At 56.2% G+C, this 18,565-nt stretch overlaps 1 protein-coding gene and 2 non-coding genes across 13 annotated transcripts in view; all 3 read left to right on the top strand.

Annotated features, from left to right (window-relative positions):
- The window catches only part of PRRC2B (proline rich coiled-coil 2B), an 85,420-nt gene extending 67,340 nt beyond the window's left edge, over positions 1-18,080 (top strand). For 6 of the 11 annotated variants that reach the window (XM_088792824.1, XM_088792818.1, XM_088792819.1 and 3 more), the window contains 15 exons: positions 82-227; positions 792-933; positions 2,392-2,474; positions 3,021-3,209; positions 3,354-3,548; positions 3,976-4,062; positions 4,827-4,931; positions 5,054-5,246; positions 5,992-6,089; positions 7,047-7,174; positions 7,775-8,015; positions 9,721-9,897; positions 10,488-10,579; positions 12,595-12,676; positions 13,800-18,080. In XM_088792824.1, the coding sequence (XP_088648950.1) occupies positions 82-227; positions 792-933; positions 2,392-2,474; positions 3,021-3,209; positions 3,354-3,548; positions 3,976-4,062; positions 4,827-4,931; positions 5,054-5,246; positions 5,992-6,089; positions 7,047-7,174; positions 7,775-8,015; positions 9,721-9,897; positions 10,488-10,579; positions 12,595-12,676; positions 13,800-13,931 (2,090 nt within the window). In that variant the 3' untranslated portion in view covers positions 13,932-18,080. Of the gene's footprint in view, positions 1-81; positions 228-791; positions 934-2,391; positions 2,475-3,020; positions 3,210-3,353; positions 3,549-3,975; positions 4,063-4,826; positions 4,932-5,053; positions 5,247-5,991; positions 6,090-6,378; positions 6,440-7,046; positions 7,175-7,774; positions 8,016-9,720; positions 9,898-10,487; positions 10,580-12,594; positions 12,677-13,799 lie in introns of those variants that run through there. The other 5 variants (XM_088792829.1, XM_088792825.1, XM_088792821.1 and 2 more) reach the window with 4 other exon arrangements.
- LOC141571414 (small nucleolar RNA SNORD62) lies at positions 5,684-5,769 on the top strand. Its single transcript, XR_012496157.1, has one exon. It is a non-coding gene; the product is annotated as a small nucleolar RNA SNORD62 (small nucleolar RNA).
- On the top strand, positions 8,788-8,873 carry LOC141571415 (small nucleolar RNA SNORD62). The gene has a single exon (XR_012496158.1). It is a non-coding gene; the product is annotated as a small nucleolar RNA SNORD62 (small nucleolar RNA).
- Positions 18,081-18,565: the final 485 nt, after the last annotated feature.

Genomic DNA, 18,565 nt, shown 5'->3' with positions numbered 1-18,565 from the left:
GAGGAGATGTCAGGTCCTGTAGGGTTGGGTTGACCTTGGCTTCTGGTGAATGGAACCCTGTCCCCTGAAATCTTGGTTTAGATTCCCTCATTGAGAATTGCGGGTCCAGCCCTGGAGAGGAGAGGGAGGTGGGCTCCCTGGTGGGTGAAGGCTTCATCGAAGTGCTCACCAAGAAGCAGCGCCGCCTGCTGGAGGAAGAGAGGAGGAAGAAGGAGCAAGCTGGGCAGGTGAGGGGCGGGCCGCGCCCAGCGCGGGGGGGGGGGGGGGGGGGGGGACCAGAGCCGCGATGAGAGTTTGCAATTAAACCCTCCCTTCCTAAGCAGGGGACGGAAGCCCCCTATCCCTGCAGCTCTGTGGGAGCAGGTGGCAGCATGTCTGTTCTCAAAGAGTGGGACTTGTCACGGTGATGACAGCTGAAACGGCCAAGCAGGGTGCAGACCGTCAATAGCCCCGGGGCGTTCTCCCACTGCGCCTCGCCTGAGTGGGACGAGACTTGTCCCTGGGAGTCACGAGGGGCGGGGACCCTGTCCTCAGATGGAGTTGGTGGGGCACTGCCCATGGCCCTGTTGTCCGAGTTCAGACCACACAGTCCATGGCCATCGGCCCTCCCCACGTGCGGTTTGTTAGACTCTCAGTCACACATGGCGGGGGACTTGAGAGACGAGTGTGTTGGCATCTCCCGAGCGAGTCCTGGTAGCGGGTTTTGGTGCCTCGGGCTCTTTTCCTGGGGAGAGTTTGTCATTCTTCATGCCTGACATGGAGGCTGGCCTCCGTCACCTGTTTCTCCTTAGGTGCCTGTCAAAGGTCGAGGTCTTTCCTCCCGTATTCCTCCTCGGTTTGCGAAAAAGCAGAACAGCTTGTGCCTGGAGCAGGGTGATGTGACTGTGCCTGGCAGCAGCCTGGGCACCGAGATCTGGGAGAGCAGCAGCCAAGGTGAGAGCGGGCGCTGGGCTCAGGGTGCGGCTGCGGCTCACGCGCTCTTCTGGGGCTCTTCCTGCCGCTGGACCCCCAGTATGTGTCCAGTGCTAGACGCGGCCTTTGCGCCTGTAGCCGCTGAGCCCATGGGAACTTCCCTGCCTAGAATTTGGCATTCCACGTGTCCAGTGATGTGGAGAAGGGTGGCCCCGGTGCCCACCCAGCTCAGGGCACTCAGGGCGTCGGCTTGGCATTCTTTACTTTGTAGAAGAGCAACCGATGACAAGCACAGGTGGGAGGAGAGCAGAGAGGCCAGATGCGTTGCCTGTGCCATGTGCCCTTTTCCCTTCACGCTCCCCTCGTAGGACAGACGGGAGATTGGAGCGATGTGGGCCTTGCTCTTTGGGAAATTTGTTTCTCTAAACTTTAAGAAAGAAATTTCATATCCAATGCTATCTTTCTGGTAACTTCTTGTTTTAACATACAAAACCACTGTAACTGAGCATGTTCTTGAATGCCCACCTTGGGCAGGGCCCTGCAGTTGTAGCGCCCCTCACAGGACGTGCACAAACCATCCATTTCCGGTTTATTTTTACACAAAGAAGCTGAGGCTTTCAGAGTGAAGTGACTTTGCCCCAGAGCCACATGACAAACACCCAATACTCTGGCTTCTGGGCCTTGATTCTTTCATTTTTACCACGTGGCCTGTCCTCATGTTCCTGGTTAAAACCTTGGTTCCAACACATTGCAAATTAACATTGGAAAATATTCAACTCTACCTGAAAGTACGATAATCTGTTAATGAAGTGTTTACCTCAGTCAGCTAGGTAGTGTGTGTGAGTGACAGGTGTGGTATAAATGCCCAGAAACTCCTGCCCGCCCATCTGGTCAGTGGACTGGACACAGGAGCTGTCTTCTGTCGGGCCTCCCTCCAGCTTCCGCAGTGCCTCACACGTGGCTCCGACCTGGGGTCCAGGGAGAGCTTGAGAGGACCCCTGGGTCTTAACGGCACGTGAAGTTCTGTGTATGTGCACAGGCTCCGTGCCTTCTGTGGGAATCTCAGTGGTCTTTGAGCAAACACAATTTGAGTAATAGTGGCTTGGATCTTTCAAAGACTTTGTAGCAGCTGCCAGTTTGTAGAAATAAGTAGTTGGCCTAAGTGAAGGAAAGCTTCAGCACAGCAGAGAGCGTGACACGGGATCCTAGCAGCAGTGAACAAACGTTGCTGGTGTGTTTACTAGAGCATCTATCTAATGGGTGAAATAATGAGAAGCGCGTGTATTGAAATCTGTCTGAGGATGTTGGGAAGTTGGGTAAAGCTCGCTGACCTGCCCTGTGTGTCAGATCTCGTCAGTAGCGTGTCAGGGGCCGGGGGGGCAGTGAGAGGACTTGAGCTCGTGTCAGCTGCCCCTGTGCTTGTCTTTCCAGCCTGGTTCTCCTCTTTGATGTCCTGATTCTGTCTTCCTCCCTTGGCAGCCCTCCCCGTTCAGGCCTCCACCAGCGACTCCTGGACTAAAGCCGCCACTGCCTTCAACAGCACCGAGCCTGGCTCTGCTGAGGTGAGTGGCTGCTGAGCTGCCTGTGCCGTGTGTGTGCTCACCATCCACATGGTGAGCTCGTTCTGGGCCTTGGTCCTCCCAGCGACCTGCCCAGGCTCTCTCGGCCGCAGCAGCTGAGCCTGCACCCAAGGCCATTTACACAGGCCCTGGCTTGTTGCTGCCCTTCAGTCTTGATTTTTGCTCTGTGAGGTACCTGTGTGAGAGGGAGGAAGAGAAGGGATGACCAGGAACCCACCCTGTTGGGGCGAGCAAATGAGAGTCTCTCCTTCAAACCTGGGATGCTGGTCACACTGGTTTGGGTCACAAGGGGAATGTGTGGCAGTCTCGGTCCAGGTCCCCTGCGTATTCCGTGGTTATGAGCTTGGCAGGGTTAGTGCATTTGGCCGTGCGTCTTAGCTGTCAGGTCAGGACCCAAATCAGGACAGGGCTGCACAGGCAGGCGGTTTGGGGGAGACGCTACTTGGTGCCAAACGCAGTCTCGCTTCCTGGATGGCTGCGTCTTGGAGGCCAGGGTCAGGGCTCTAACCCGTCTTGTACCTTGTACAGCAGGGTTTTAAGAGCAGTCAGGGGGACAGTGGTGTCGACCTGAGCGCCGAGTCGCGAGAGTCGTCTGCGACCTCGTCACAGCGCAGCTCCCCGTACGGCACTCTGAAACCAGAGGAGATGGGCGGGCCGGGCCTGGACCCCAAGGCCGACGGCCACAAGGAGCAGGCTCAGAAGCAGTCCGAGCAAAAGGTAACCCGCGGTCCGGTTCCCGGGGCCAACGCCTGGGCAGAGGGGTTGTTGTGGTTTGTCTTCTGCCCCGATTCGGGCGCTGAGAAGCCATAGATCGGGGTCAGCCTAGTCCGTGTATCTCAGCGTCTCTGCTTTTCCGTCAAGGATTCAGAACAAGGCTCAGGACAGAGCAAGGAGCACAGACCTGGACCCATCGGCAATGAGCGTTCTCTGAAAAACAGAAAGGGCTCGGAGGGGGCTGAGCGGCTGCAAGGGGCCGTCCCGCCTGTTAACGGGGTGGAGATTCACGTGGACTCCGTGCTTCCCGTGCCGCCCATCGAGTTTGGAGTCAGCCCAAAAGTGAGGCTGGGATTGGTTTCCTTTCGTCCTTTTGTTTTTGTACTTGGAAAGGAGGGAGGAGGGGCTTGGACAGGGCTGTCTCCCAGGAAGAGCAAGGAGGTGGGAGCCGAGCAGCACTGCAGAGAGCGAGCTGGCGTGGAGTCTGGACGGAGGTGCCAGTGAGCTGCCTTGTCCAGCGGGGTCTTGGGCAGAGCAGGCCTCATCCCCACTGTCTGTTGGGCCGGCCAGTGGGCAGTGGGCAGGAGCAAGGAGACAGGCTAAGGGCTGGCATTCTTTTGTTGTGCCGTCGGGAAACATTTGGCCATGCTTCTCATGTGCTGAATGCTTCTTAGTGGATTTTGTGAGTCGCCGAGACTGGATCGGTTTCCTGTGCGTCTCCACTGAGAGTGAGCCCGGAGGATTTCAGTGGCTCTTCCCTTTCCTACAGGATTCCGACTTCAGCTTGCCGCCGGGCTCGGCCACTGGTCCCGCAGGGAATCCGGTTGTCAAGCTCCAGGACGCCTTGGCCAGTAACGTAAGTCGGCGCCTCCCCCTCCAGCTCTGGGGTCCCTTGCTCACAGGCCCTGGGACAGGAGAGCCTCGTGTGGTGTCGGGGACCAGAGGGGCTAAACCTACCCCGTCTTTGGGGGCAGGCAGACCTGGGTTTGAATCATGTCACAGTTTCTGCCATATTTCCCTGAAAATAAGACCAGGTCTTATATTAATTTTTGCTCCAAAAGACGCATTAGGGCTTATGTTCAGGGGATGGCCTCCTGAAAAATCACACTGGAGCCTATTTTCCAGTTAGGGCTTATTTTCGGGGAAACACAGTATTTTGAGGATGCCGGGCTCACCAAGTACTCAGAGGTTTCCCAGAATCCCTGTAATGTGCTGAGGGGCACCACACATCCGAGGAGGGGGACCTAGCAGTTGTATTTCCCAACTTACATTCCCAGGGACCTCTTTTTCACAGTCTCGAGGGGGCTAGATAGCACCTGCAGGTCTCCAAGCCAGGGAGTGGGTGGCTGCGGGCTGGCAGCCAGTCGTGTTTGTGTTGCCGACACACGACTGCCCCTGCTGGGGGCTCTGGAGGGTGTGGGTATGGAGGTGGCTCTTCGGGGACTTCTGTCAGGGAGCCCCTGAAGGCAGCTGTTGGGAGGCGATAAACTGGTCTCGGCGGCCGCCTGCTTCATCTTGGTGGTCTTAAGTGCGTACGAGCAGCACTGAAGGGGCATTTGATACGTTGTCCCGCGAGCTTCCTCTGTGCCTGTTTGTGTGTCATGGTTTCCGGTCCCCCAGGCCGGGCTAACACCGAGCATCCCCATCCTGCGCCGCGATCACCACATCCAGAGGGCCATCGGCCTCTCCCAGACGTCCTTCCCCACCGCCGACCTCACTCTAAAGGTAACGCTGCCCGCGAGGAGGCAGGGGGAGCAGCCCCGTTACCCGCGGGGCCTAGACTGCTGCTGCCCACTGCCTGCCTCCCTGTGGTAACTTGCGTCTCTCTCCTCCCCTTGCCGCCGAAGATGGAGTCTGCGCGCAAGGCGTGGGAAAACTCGCCCAGTTTGCCGGAGCAGAGCTCTCCAGGAGGCGCTGGCTCGGGCCTCCAGCCCCCGTCGTCTGTGGGGGCCTCCGGCGGGGTCAACTACAGCTCCTTCGGTGGTGTGTCCATGCCTCCCATGCCTGTGGCCTCTGTGGCGCCTTCTGCTTCTCTTCCAGGTGTGTCTTCCCAAGCTGGCTCAGGGCGCCTTCCCCACTCACTCCGAAGAAACGGGGGACAAGTGGGGGTTTGTTTCTAGTCGAGGTGATCATAGGTGACCCGCACTTCCTGCCCCCTGCTCTGGGAAGCAGGACCCTGTGACTCCTGGAGCGGGGAGTGAGCAGAGTTGGCTTTGTGTCGGATCCCGGTCACATGTGGGGGCCGTGTGGCCTCCACCAGGGAGCAGCTCAGCTCTGAGCTGTGGCCCCCGCTCTGTAAGTCAGCTGGGTGACAATGGCATTCTGTGGGGTAGCCACGCCCATGAGCGGAGGTCATACCTGGGGAGTGCTTTGTGCTGCCTGAATCCTCTGTCAGCGGGAGCCGTGGTTATCTTTACTGCCACCGTTCTCGTCACTGTCTTGGTGCCCAAAGGGACTTGGAGGGCCAGCTGCCGAGGTCTCTGTGATGCAATTCCAATAGATCCTTCTGACCCTCCACTGTGGACTCAATAGCAGGGAGATGAAGAGGAAGGTGACTGAGAGACCAAGGCAGCCCTTGATGGCAGGGGAGCCCCTCTTCCTGGGCCCTGGTGCTGAGGGTGGCGCCAAGGGTGCTACAGGGGCTCAGGGCCACAGCAGGGGACTGGGCAGGCCCCACGCACACACCCTCCCACCGATTACCCGGGAGAGCGTGCACGTACCCTAAAGGGACCCTCAGGAACGGCAGGACCTGATTGTGTTCTCTCTCCTTGGGTTCTGTCTCCAGGCAACCACCTGCCGCCTCTCTACCTGGATGGCCATGTGTTTGCAAGTCAGCCCCGGCTGGTTCCTCAGACGATACCTCAGCAGCAGAGTTACCAACAGGTGATGACAGCAGGCCAGGTGGGACGGTGGGGGCCAGGGGTGCGGCACAGGGTGTAAGGACTTTCTTCGTTTATTCGTCGTCTGTCTCATTTTCTGTACCCCTCACATGTAATGCCAACACTGGGCATGTCATGGCAGCTAGTCAATGTCTGTTGAATGAATAAACGAGAGACAAGGAAGAAGAATGGAGCTCAGTGCTCCAGACTCCGCTTAGTTTTCCTTTCTCAGCATTCTCCTTCCTGTGTCCAAGCTGGGGAATTAGCTGAAACCAATTCTCTTTGGTGATCAGGTCTCCTTCTGATGAAGAGAAGAAAGGCCTAGACTCCCAGGCATCGGTGCATTAGAAAGAGGTAGTTTTAGAAACGAGCAGGTATTGTTTCTATGCAGGATTGGTGTACTTTCTCTGCTGCAAGGGGATGATTTCTGGAAGTCCCTGCCCTGAAGCTGGTGCGGGGCCTTTCGAATGGTCCAGCACCCCAGACCTGTGTGCCTGTGCAGACCAGGATGGTGGGGCTCTCGGGCGGGGGCGCTGCTCGAAGTACAGATTCGGGGCAGAGGACAGAGGCCTCGGCCTGTCCTGACCTCTTTTGAAGACGTGTTCTTAAATGTCAGTGTTTAGTTTTGCAACATGTTGAGCTTCACGTAACTGGATCATACTGGTGTATTCTTCCTTCTGTGCATCGTCCAGTCCCGTTAGGTGTCTGAGCTCCACCTCTGTGGACATGTGTAGCTAGGATTCGTTCTTGCTGCCAGCAGAGGAATGGACTGGGGGTGGGGTCGCTACCACAGTTTTGCTTTTTTCCAAGAGCAAAAGAAGCCCAGGAAGGACATGCTTGAATTTGCATTTTGGGTGCTGTTCCAGCTGCCACTGGGAGAGGGGCCAGGGGGAGGGCGGAGGAGGGGGGTGAGGGAAGCCAACTCGGAAGGCACTGCAGTGACCGCCCGGCTCCCCCACAGGCTGCCGCTGCCCAGCAGATCCCGATTTCCCTTCACACGTCTCTGCAGGCTCCAGCCCAGCTCGGCCTGAGGGGCGGGCTCCCGGTGTCCCAGTCCCAGGAGATCTTCAGCTCGTTGCAGCCCTTCAGGTGAGATGGGAGGGCGAGGGGGCTGGCAGCTCACAGCCAGAGCTTCAGACCTTTGTGGCCTGCGCACGTGCTGGCCTTTCCTCCTGCTCTGGTCCCTGCTTCTCTGATTTGGGGCGGGTGTGGGGATGGTTACCGTCACCTACAGGACACTGATAACTGCTATAGGAGAGCCGGTGGGCCTGACTCATCCGTGGTGGGCCTTGTTTTTCCTTCCCCGTCACCCTGCCCCCTTCCTGCTCCTCCGTTCTCTGCCCTGCCCACCCCTCCCTCCGTCCCTGCCTTCAGCCCGTTCCTTCAGTGTCTGATGTCTGGTGCTTTTGGCATCACATAGGTTTTCCTGTGCCCCGTACAGCCTGATGTGTCCATTTGTTTAACCCAGGGAGGTCAAACTGTGGTCCTTAGACCTGGACCATCAGCAGCGTCTAGGAGGTTGTTATAAATGCAAATTCTCAGGCCCCTTGCCAAACCTTCTGAGTCAGAACCTCAAGGGGTGGGGCCCGCAGTTGTTTTCACGAGCTCCCCGGGGGTTCTGCTGCAGCTCCAGTGAGCGCTGCGCTGTTGTCTCTGCCCCTGCCCCTGAGCGTCTGTCTGGCTTTGCAGATCCCAGGTGTACATGCACCCCAGCCTGTCACCGCCCAGCACCATGATTCTCTCTGGAGGCACAGCCTTGAAGCCTCCGTACTCGGCGTTCCCCGGCATGCAGCCCTTGGAGATGGTGAAGCCCCAGTCCGGCTCCCCCTACCAGCCCATGAGCGGAAACCAAGCCCTGGTCTACGAGAGCCAGCTCGGCCAGGCTGCCAGTCTGGGCGCCTCTCAGATGTTGGATGCCCAGCTCCCACAGGTCAGGAAGCCAGTCACGGACACCCCCAAACTCTAGGCTCGTCCCCTCGTGCCTGCCTCTCCCTCCTGTCTGCCTCTGCGTGCTGACCCACGCTCTGTGTGTAGCCACTGTGACTGGTCCTTGGGCTGCTCGACCCAGGCCAGGTGCTCAGCCTCTTCTGAATAGTCCCATCACCTCTTTGTCCCCGAGACCTGGCTTCTCCTAAGAGTACTGCTTCTCCTGCAGCCTGTCTCCCCGGCCTCGGACTGTGGGGCTTGGAGGTGGGGTGAGTGTCCTCTGTGTCCTCACTGATGGTTCCCACTCCTTCCAGATTTATATCTTCAGCCCAGATCTGTCTTCTGGGCCTCAGCTCAACCAGTGGGCTGTCCACATCTCTGCTCTAATATGTCAAGGCATCAAATTCGTGCAAACATCACATCCAAAATGTGGGTTCCTTCCTGGTACTTGAGGTTGTCCGGTCCGTGTCAGCCTTGGGTCCCTACTTCCCTCGCACACCCTCTGATCCTTCCGCAGGTCCTGTTGGCTCTGCATTTGGGAGTCCAGTCATTTCTTGTCCCCTCCACCCACCACCCTGTCCAGGCTGCTGCAGGAGCCCCTGCCAGTCTCTGCTTCTGCTGCTGGGCCGGCTCTCCATTCTCAGCACAGCAGCCAGGGGCCTAAAACACGAGGCAGGTCACAGCATGCCGAGCCAGCGCTCCAGAAATGGCCTCGCCTCCTTTGGCACTTGTGCACGAGGGGTGTGGGGCCTGGTGGCCCAGCTGCCTGCCACACGTCTCAGTGATGCAATCCCAATAGATCCTTCTGACCCTCCACTGTGGACTCAATAGCAGGGAGATGAAGAGGAAGGTGACTGAGAGACGGAATGTGGCCCACCCCTGTCCCCTGTCCCCTGTCCCCTGTCCCCAGCGTCTCCAGGCCCACCTCTCAGCCACCTTGTTCTGGACGTTAGAAGTGGTCACTTAGGCCTTGCAGTCGCCCCACTGTTCTTGCATCGTGATGTGCTTCAGAAGCATCCAGGGGACTCCGGTTTGGTTCCCAGAACCTGGCTGAGTCCTGTCCTTTGTCACCTTTGGAGGCAGAACACTGCAGGGCTTTGGCCTTTCTGTGCCGCGCAGAAGGATGCAAAGGCACTTCCTATACAGCTCTCACCTCCTGGAACTGACTCGGACAGAGCTTCCTGACCTGCCCTCACTCCCCACCCACCCCCCTGCCCACACACAGGGTTTGCTGTCTGCACTGTGCACTCTAGGTGCCCTGTAACTGTGTCCGGCGTGTCACTGCATGGCCACCACATTTCTGGGTCTGACAGTGTCCTGGTGCTTCCCCAGCACATATGTGCATTCAGTGAGCCATTGTTGGGTGAACGCAAGAAGGGGTGGGGACACAGGGCCCTTTGTAGACTCGGAGAGGAACCGCTCACTCACGCAGTGGCGTGCTGTCTGCTGCTGGCTCAGTCCTGCGGTTTCCTCGCTGGCTCTGTATTGCAGCCGCAGACCCGCCCCCTCCCGCCTCGTGGGAATCGAGGCTCCTCTCTTCTGCATGCTAGTAGGAGCCCAGAATCCTCCCCACGGTGGGAAGGCCTCGCTTTCATTCTTCCAAAATAAGAACCTGGAGGAAAACGTGGTTGTGCGTGGGTGCATGTGGAAACTGGTGTGTGGCCGCTTCCCCACCATTCTTCCTCCTAACTGTCCCTGTTGTCCTGCAGCTGACGATGCCCCTGCCCGGCTCCCAGCTGCCTCTGCCTCGTTACGGCTCCGGGCAGCAGCCCCTGATCCTGCCACAGTCCATCCAGCTGCCACAGGGGCAGAGCCTGTCTGTCGGGGCCCCCCGGAGGATTCTTCCACCCGGATCCCAGCCTTCGGTCCTTAACACCAGCAGAGAGGTGAGCACGACCCCCCTGCTGTGATCCTCGGGGGCTCCTTGTCCTGTCAACACTTTCAAGTCAGTCAAGAACCACTGTTGTGGCAGAAAACAAGGGGTGCAAGCTCCTGGCCTCACCACACCCCGCATTCCCTGCTCGTTGGGAAGTCCTCTTAGGACTTTACCTGTAAGCTAGCGACGTAACGAGCTGGGTGTGCGTGAGATGCCCGAGCTGACAGGGAGGTATGTGTGAGCAGTGGCTGAGTCCTCACCGTGGCCGAGGACGCACCTGGAGGCCTGAATAGAGCATGTCTGGGGCTGAGGTTCAGGCACCTGCATTCCTCACTCACTGGCTTCTGGGGCTTCGGCTGAGGATGGCCTCTGGGGTGGAGGGGTCGATGTCACAGCTTGGCCAGTGACCCGTGGCGGTGCACAGCCCACTCCCTGCCCGGGATGGTTCCTGCTTCTACGGAAAAGCCCTCCAACCTGGATGGGAGGGAGGGAGCGCAGGTTCCTTTAGAAGATGCCTCTCTATCCCAAAATTCTTGTGGGCCCACACTTGTTCCACCCAGGGCAGGTCAGATGGCAGCGTTCATTTCCTGGTCTCTTTAGTCTTCTCAGATGGAGATGAAGGGCTTCCACTTTGCCGACAGTAAACAGAATGTTCCTTCAGGAGGTTCCGTGCCGTCACCACAGACCTACAGGTAAAGAAAGACCCGGGGGGTGAATGCCGCAGAGCTGAGCTCTGGCATGGATGGGAGTCTGGGCTTCAGTAGAATCCGAGGGCCCCGGGAGGGCAGCACAAGTGCACTGAGACTGGGTGCCCTTTGTGGGCCGATGTGTCACCATGGAGTTTCAGTGCTGGGACACCCTCGTGCTGTAGTTAGCCACGGGAAAACCAGGAATTGGGGTCATCATCATAAAATGCTCTGGCTTGGGAGAGGAGAGCTTTCTGGAAAGTAGGAAAAGGAACAGCAAATGTTTTAATAGAGTCGGGACCGACCCTGACTACTCACAGCTTTCTCAGCAGCTTTTACAAAAGGATTCACCGGCCGAGAAGGCACACACCCTGGGAGGGGAGGAGAGTTTCCTTTCCCGGGGCCCCTGGACTGGCCCTCTGACCCTGCCAGGACTGGTTACTGCTGGGCCTGTGGGGCCACGCTTTACACAGAACCCAGTGGCACCTTCTCCTCGCTTCCTCTACCTGTCTCCACCTCCAGTAACTTCTTAGGCCCCTTAACTGGATTCGGACATGGCTTTCTATGAATTACTTTGTTGAATTACTTCTATATTGAGAAGTCAGGGAACCTGTGGTTCTGTAGGGCTGGGAAGACAGCATGCTCTGGCTTTGGGCCCAGGGGGTGGTCCAGTCGACTCTTGTTACATGTTTGTAAATGAGTTACACAGACATGCGTTGCTTGTCATGCCCTGTGAGAGGCCAGCAGCGGGGCTCCAGAGCGTAGCAGCCCTGACCGACTGTGGAGCTCTCACAGATCAGATCACCATCTCGGCGAGCAATTCTTGTCATGGCCACTGCCCCACTGCTCCTGGTGTCGAGGCTGCGTCCTCCTGTCCCATCATTCCATCCTTCCAACTGCATTTCCAGAGAAAGGGATTTTTGTGAAATTTTCCCCATTTCATCATCTTATTTTCACTTTCGGCTTCACTTATTTTTGTCTGTTAGTTTGCTTTGTTTTCCAATCGTATTTTTCACATAAGCCAAGACAATAGAACTGTACGAAAAATATATGTGGGCAGCAGCACAGAACAATGAGTATAGTTTGAAAGAAAGAAGGAAGCTTTGAGTTTAAATGTGCTGTCGTTTCCCAGCTGTCATAGGCTGACTCAGCAGCATCAGCTGCAGAGCCTTCCCCAGGCACATCCAGAAACGGAAGATCACGTAACAAGAGTCGCCTGTGTCCATGTAGTGTAGCCATGGCAGCAGCTTCATTCCCTGGAGACTATTTAGAAAATACAGCCTTTGTTTTGTTGGTGTTTCACTGGGGTTGGGAAAATTGGTGTAGTTTTACGGAGCAGTGTTTCCCAAGTTTTCTGGAAATGGGGCTTCTGAGTAAGGCATACCCTGCCTAAAAGGGGTTCCCTGGTCAGGTCCGGGGGGGGGGGTGCGTGTGGGGCAGCTGTGCCCCCCCCATGCACTGTCCAGAGTCCTACTGAACTCTGCACACAGCACTTCTTACACTTTCTGACGACGGAATCGTTTTTTCACATAGCACCTACTTAACGTCTCTGAGAACTAGCTGTCTGGCAATGGAACACGTTTAGAAAGATGCTCTACCTGTTCCTTCCTTTTGGTATCTCTCTCCACCCCACACCCCACCAAAAAAAGTGCAGACCAGAAAACACTCCGCATACTTCTTACATCGGGTTTATAGACCTTTTGTCTGCTCATAGAATCATGTTGGTCCAGACCCTCCAAACCCTGAGAAACAGTTAGTGTCCATCCGTCTGTCCGTCCATCCAGTCAGCGTCAGCCCACAGCAGGCAATCAGCCTCTGCCCCTCGGGTGCGTCTCCATGGCTATGTTGGAGGTGCCAGGCTGTTGGTGATGACTGCCCTCAGCCCTCTGCACTCTGGCTGTCCGAGGTCTTTCTCTTCCTCCGTCGGGAGGTCTGTGAGCCCAACAGGGCCAGCGCGCCGGGCTTGACTCCGTCTCCATGGTGACGCGTGTGTTCTCACCCCCTGCCTTTGGTTTTTTCAGGCCTAGCTCTGCTAGCCCCAGTGGGAAGCCCTCTGGATCAGCAGTTAACATGGGCTCTGTGCAGGGACACTACGTTCAACAGGTAGAAGATGGCTTTCCAGACCCTGCAGCCCCGGGCGCTTAGGCCCGTCTCCAAGCGCCAAAAGAGAAGGGACTCCCCAGCCCTTTGCGTGCGCCTCTCGTAAAGAGAGACGTGCCCTACGCTCAGAGCACGGCGCCGGGCGCCTGGAGCCCGGGTCCCTCCTGCCGAGGGCGTTGCGCCTCCTGACAGGCGTCTGGATCCTTCCTTGTCCTGCAGAGAAGGGAGGATGCGTTCTGAGGAGACGCCGCCGGAAGGTGGACTCTCCCGCGTAGCGATTGGGCTTGAAGGCGCTGGGACGGGGTTAGGTCTGTGGGTCAGCTCTGGGAGCCGGGCGCGTGTGCGAGCGTGTGCGTGCCCGCTCTAGTAAGTGCCACGGCTCGTCTTTGTCCGGCCGGGAGGGCTCCAGGTGGAATGGCGTTTCCCCATTTCATAATGGAAGGTATTTCTCAGTGTCTTTGCCATCTGGCACTGTCCTCTTCACTGCTACTCAGGCGTGGGTTTAACACAGCAGCATTCCTGGAAGGTTGACGGCTCATTCGCGCCTCCTGACTGGCTTCCCGGGAGGGTCGCTCCTGAATGGCTTGGACTGAGCTTCTAGAGCTTTCTTCCAGAGTCCACACCATGGTGTGGCGGGCATATTCGAGGCTGGTCACACTGACACACTCCCCTGTGCAGACCCGCAGATTAGTGGGACCCTGACTGGGAATCTCGAGGTCAGACTGGTCCTGGGGACGGTCTGACAGTGCGAGGCAGGGAGGACCAAGTCTGCCTAGAGGCCTGCGCGCCTCAGCAGGGCCTTTGCCACCTGTGCGCATGAGGTGCACTGATTTGAAGGGCCTTCCAGCCGGGCGTGGGTGTGCTGCTCCTGCAGAGGCCCTTGGGCACAGCTCCCCAGAGGGCCCAGCGTCCTCCCGCCTCCGAATCAGCGCCCTGGGGAGGGAGCAGCAGTGTCACCATGTCCCTGCTAGGAGAGTCACTTCTGAGTCTGTCCTCGCCCGAAGGACGGACTTGTTAGGGTAGCTTTCTCCGTGACTCAGGAGCAGGCGTTGGGGGTGGGACTGTGTATGCAGACAGCTGTTTCTGCATGAGGGTAACTTCTCTGTCCCCATTCATCTGTCCAAAGGCAAAACGAGTGGATGAAAAACCCAGCCTGGGAGCCGTGACGCTGCAGGAGGCCTCCTCGGCCGCCTCCCAGATGAAGCGAACCGGAGCCATCAAGCCTCGGGCGGTGAAAGTGGAGGAGAGCAAGGCCTGAAGGTGCTCGGCCGGCCACACCTCGCCCCATGAGGATAGTGCCGCCACTTGGGCTCGGTGCCCAGGATGCTCCGAAACTCAGCAGACCTGCCGTCCACCTTCCTGGCCTGGACTGAGAGACCTCCCTTCTCCTCTCCACTCCCGAAAACTCCATTGTCCAGCCAGCTTGCACCTGGACCTGTGGCGTTGACCTGCTTGCTTTAATACGAAACAAACAAACAGTAGCGGCTCCCTTCCGGTCTCCCTCCACCCGTCCTGACAGTGATGACAGTAGCGTCCTGCCCTGCCCCTTGGCCCTGCTGCTCAGCCAGGGTGTGCTCAGCAGTGCTTCTTCCCCTCCCGGCCCCAGCACAGTGGTTTGGCAGCAGGGTCACTGTAGGTTGAGGCTTTTTGTTTTAAAAAGCAGCCAAGGTTTTCACAAAGGAGAAAGGAAAAGAAAACAAAACACAAGCTATGTGTGTATAGCTGGACTTTTATACGTTCTCCACCAGCCTCTCCCTGACCCCTCTTCTGTTCCAGTAGTTTCCTTTAACCTCTCTACTGTTTAGTTTGATACATCACTGCGATACCTTAAGAGATGACTCATGCAACCCCTCCTTTCCTCAGTGGTTAAATTTTGAGGGTGTTTGCAAAAGGAAGAGGTTCCTTAAGACACAGCTCGTGAGCATTCTGAGGTGTAGCTGTGTGCTCCGAAGCAGTGACGAGAGCGGAAAGGGAGGCTGGTGTCTCAGTCGGGTCCCAGCCCCTGGCCCAATCTCCACAGGGAGCTTACAGGCAGCCCAGTGAGGCTGGTGCCGTGTTAGCATACGAATTACACAGAATTTCTGTCCTGGACTCTTCGAAAGCCAGTGGATACGCTGACTGCTGGCCCCAGAGGTGAATCGTGGAGATAGAAAGTTCCTGGTCTTTTCCGGTTTGGCCTGGACAGTGCAAGCTGACAGCACCACAGGCCCTCATCAGTGTCTCTGTGGGGCCCCAGCAGCTGCAGGGGCTGCTGTTCCCACACCACCCCTTTCCTGGGCGCCTTGCATAGTATGCCCTCCTCCTTCCTTCTTCCCAAGCGTCTTTCCCGCTGGGTGCCTCCGGTCCCTCCAGCCCTCACAGCTCCTGACTAGAAACCAGGAGGTATGTGCCCAGGTGACAGGAGTGCATAACGGGCAGCGTGGAAGGCTGCGGGCAGGGCTCCCTTTTCCTCCTTCCCTTCCAGCAGCAGACCCAGGTTGTTCCTGAGCCGGGGCAGGGTGTGTGCAGGGTGACGGGTTCCAAACAGACAGGCCAGCCTCCTGGGTCTGCAGAGCCGCCCCTAGCAAAACGTTCCTGTGAGCCATTTAATGCTGTTTGCCTCATTTGTTTTTTAAGTAAGAACTAGAAGGAAATCATCCCAGGTTCAGTCATTCCCAGGGAAGGGGAGGGGAAGTTCAACCTTCGAACATGCGCTTCAGAGTAGCTCGTCAGTCCTCTACCTAAAGGAGGTGCCCTCAGCACTGCTGGGGATCCAGGGAAGACCTGGCTTGGAGGACCAGCAGTCCAGCCTGTGTCACCACAGGTGACATCCGCTCAGGCTGGGTTCCTAAGCTGTGTCCAGTGCAGAACACGGGGAAAGAGCACCTTTAGAGCTGCTGAAGGATTCTCGGTGTTGCTCTTTACTGCTTTAAGGTTTCCGGCTCTCATCCCAGCATCGTCTGAGAGCCAGTTTTTTTGCGAGATGCTTTACTGCTTCATCTGTGGCTTTCAGCTTTCCCCGTCTTGCCTCCACCCGGAGACCTTACTTTTTCCTGCTTGTCTTTTTTTTTCTTCTTCATCTTCCTCTTTCCTCCGAAGTTTCCGCTCGAAGGGCTGCCCACTCTCACCTGCCCCTAGTGCTCATGTGCTCTGCCCTTCCTTCTCCCACAGGCGCCACCTGATGTCCCTGATGAGCTGCCCTGGCTGCAGCCCCGTTCCCCCCCCCCCCCCCCCGCCCCATTGCCCGGCTGCCCCCGTGGGAGCCACACGCGCACTGCTGCCTGTGCACTTAGAAACACGGCCAGACCCCACTCCTAATTCCAGTACACATTGTGTGTCCCAAGGAGAAAAGGTTTTCTCGGTTTGAAATTCAGCAGAACCGTCCCGGGTGCTGTTACAGACTCAAGACGTCCCCTCAGGAGATCCTGCCATCAGAGTGACAGTACTTCCTGTTTGAGGAACATTTAAAGGGTCACCTGTTTTCCGGCCCTTTTCTCTACCCCTGTATCCCCCCCCCCAATAAAAACAAAACACTAGAATTTATTTATATGTATTGATGTTGTAGGTCTAGGTGAAGAAAAAGTACATGTTTCACTGCTCTATTTATATATAATGTCTGAGTTTTTCTGTGCAGGAAGGCCAGGAAATTGCATGTGAAGTTCAGTGCTTTCACCAACTCTGTGTGCCCAAGCTGCAGTCTCTTTCCCACTAAGATACAGGTTTTAAATTGGAGTCTGGGGACAGAGGGTAGGCCCAAGGCCTGCTCAACACCCCATCCCTTCCTTGGTCTGATTAAATGCAGTTTTTAGTGCAGAGATATTTTAAGGTGCAATACCTCTCTTCTGTGTGGTTTTAGAGCCAAGCTCAACGTCATAGGACTTAGGGGCTTATTTTGGTTTCAAACCCCCGTCCTTGGAGCGCAGGTCCATGCAGAGGCTTCTGCCGGGATGTCTTGGGGCCTTTGGCAGGAACAGACAAAAACCTGGACTTACCATTCCTGTTGCTCAGGTGGAGGTGGTGTCAGAGCCCTCTGCACCTCTGCCTGCTAAAATCGCCCTCCCTCCTGATGCTGGCAGCTTTGCTCTGGCCATTAATGGTGCAGCCCATTGCTGGGCAACCAGTGGCCCTGCAGTAGTGTCTGTCCCTGGTCAACTACTCTGTGGGGTGAGATCCCAGAGTGGGGTCGTGTGTCCAAGAGGCGTCATCCACCCACTGAGGACCTCTCTGCCAGCTGTATTTGGTCTGGTTTTCTTGACTCTTGTCCTCCCCGTCCCCCTTTTATCCACATTATTGTTTTCCAACTTGCAATTCATCCACTTCTGGTTCTAGGTTCCTTAAGGGGGAAAACAAAGAATAACTCACACAGAAACATATCTGTCCATTTCCAAAGCCGTGGTCTTTCCAGCCACTTCTAGGGATACTGAGGTATCCTGTTAAATGTCGGCATCCATTCTCTCCAGCTGTGCCCTTGCCCGTCTGCCTTCTGGATGGTTGTAAGGTTTGTGACTGATGCTCAGAGCCGTGTGTGGCAGACTGGTCAAGCCCCCCCAACCCTACTGATAGGTTCCCCTCCACCAAGTCGCTGCACGTTGCCTTTCATCTGTTATTTGTCTGTTTTCACTAGCAGAGCAAGCTTGGGTTCGAAGGTCTATTGGAAATGGCCTTCGATAATCAAGGGTACTAAGGTGTTTGTGCTTTGCCATTTTCTCTGGTGAATGGGAAATGCAGACTTCAGAAAGCCAGCCCTTCCTGTTAGAAAATGTGAGATGGACCTAAGACAAACAGATCACCCGGAACAGGAGTGGCGTGGTGTTGGGATCAGATACTGCCTGTCCCCTAGCCGTGCTCTCCACCGGGACCACCAGCATGGATTGGGCCAGTGAGCTTCCAGGCGCATCCAACCTGCTGTTCACCGTTTCTCCACCCGTTGGGTGGCCTCCAAGACGGTAGCATCCCTAGGGCCCTGTCTTCAGCATGTTACGAAGCCTCGGAGTAGAAATTTCTATTAAGGCTCTGTGTGGATGACTTTCTTCCATTATTTAAAGGGGATACTGTACTGTAAGCTTTTGACCTCATGCCTTGCATAGTAAAAAGGGTTTTTTGGGGGGGTTTTTCTTGAGGGGGTTTTGTTTCCTTTTGTTTTTATTTTGGCCTTTCCTCTCTGTGTCTTTTCATGTAGACCAGATATTTGAAAGGGCAGACGATGGCTAAAGGTGGAATGTGCGGCTTGTTTATACATTATTTTGGGGAAGCTTTTGCCTAGGATGGGAAATGGGATCATGGATTCACCAGGGCGCTCACCCTTCACCCTTTCCTTCCAATTCAGTACCTATTGTTTCTCCTTTCAAATATGTGATTGTACTAGCTCTTTCCATATGAAAGGATTCTCCTTATTTAAATAAAAAAAAAACAAAAAGCTAAAGCTGAACATGCTTTCTCAGGCTGTGTGTCCCTCAATTTTCTGTCATTTGACTAGAGACAAATGGAAGAGTTTTCACTTTAGAGACGGTTTACGTGGAAGTTAGGAGTTGGCTGAAATGCCTTAAAGCAATACGGGGGAGACAAGATTGAAACCCATGGTTAAGGTGCATCTTCAAATGGGTTGGCTTTCACGCAAGTCCTCACTCTGCCCTGTGGATGGTATTGAGGGTGTGCGTGACTTCTGCCTGTCCTCTGCTCTTCCCCCACCTTCCCGTGAAAGGTGGGTGTGTCAGAGATAAGCATCTGCTTCCTTGTGTTCTGTTGGGGAGTCTAGTGTCCCTTTTGCCGGAAGGCGCGGATCGTGCTGCACGTTGGGAGAGGAAAGAGGACGACCAGGACCGGACAGTGAAGGATCAAGAGCTTGGGTTTGGGTCCAGGCAGTGCCAGTTCTGCCATCGCCTGTGTGGCCTTAGGGGACACTTCATTGCCCAG

This window comes from Rhinolophus sinicus, chromosome 16 (assembly GCF_057876585.1).
Source record: "Rhinolophus sinicus isolate RSI-liver-muscle chromosome 16, RSI-T2T, whole genome shotgun sequence".
NCBI classification, from domain to species: domain Eukaryota; kingdom Metazoa; phylum Chordata; class Mammalia; order Chiroptera; family Rhinolophidae; genus Rhinolophus; species Rhinolophus sinicus.
This window is presented reverse-complemented; position numbering and strand designations above follow the sequence as displayed.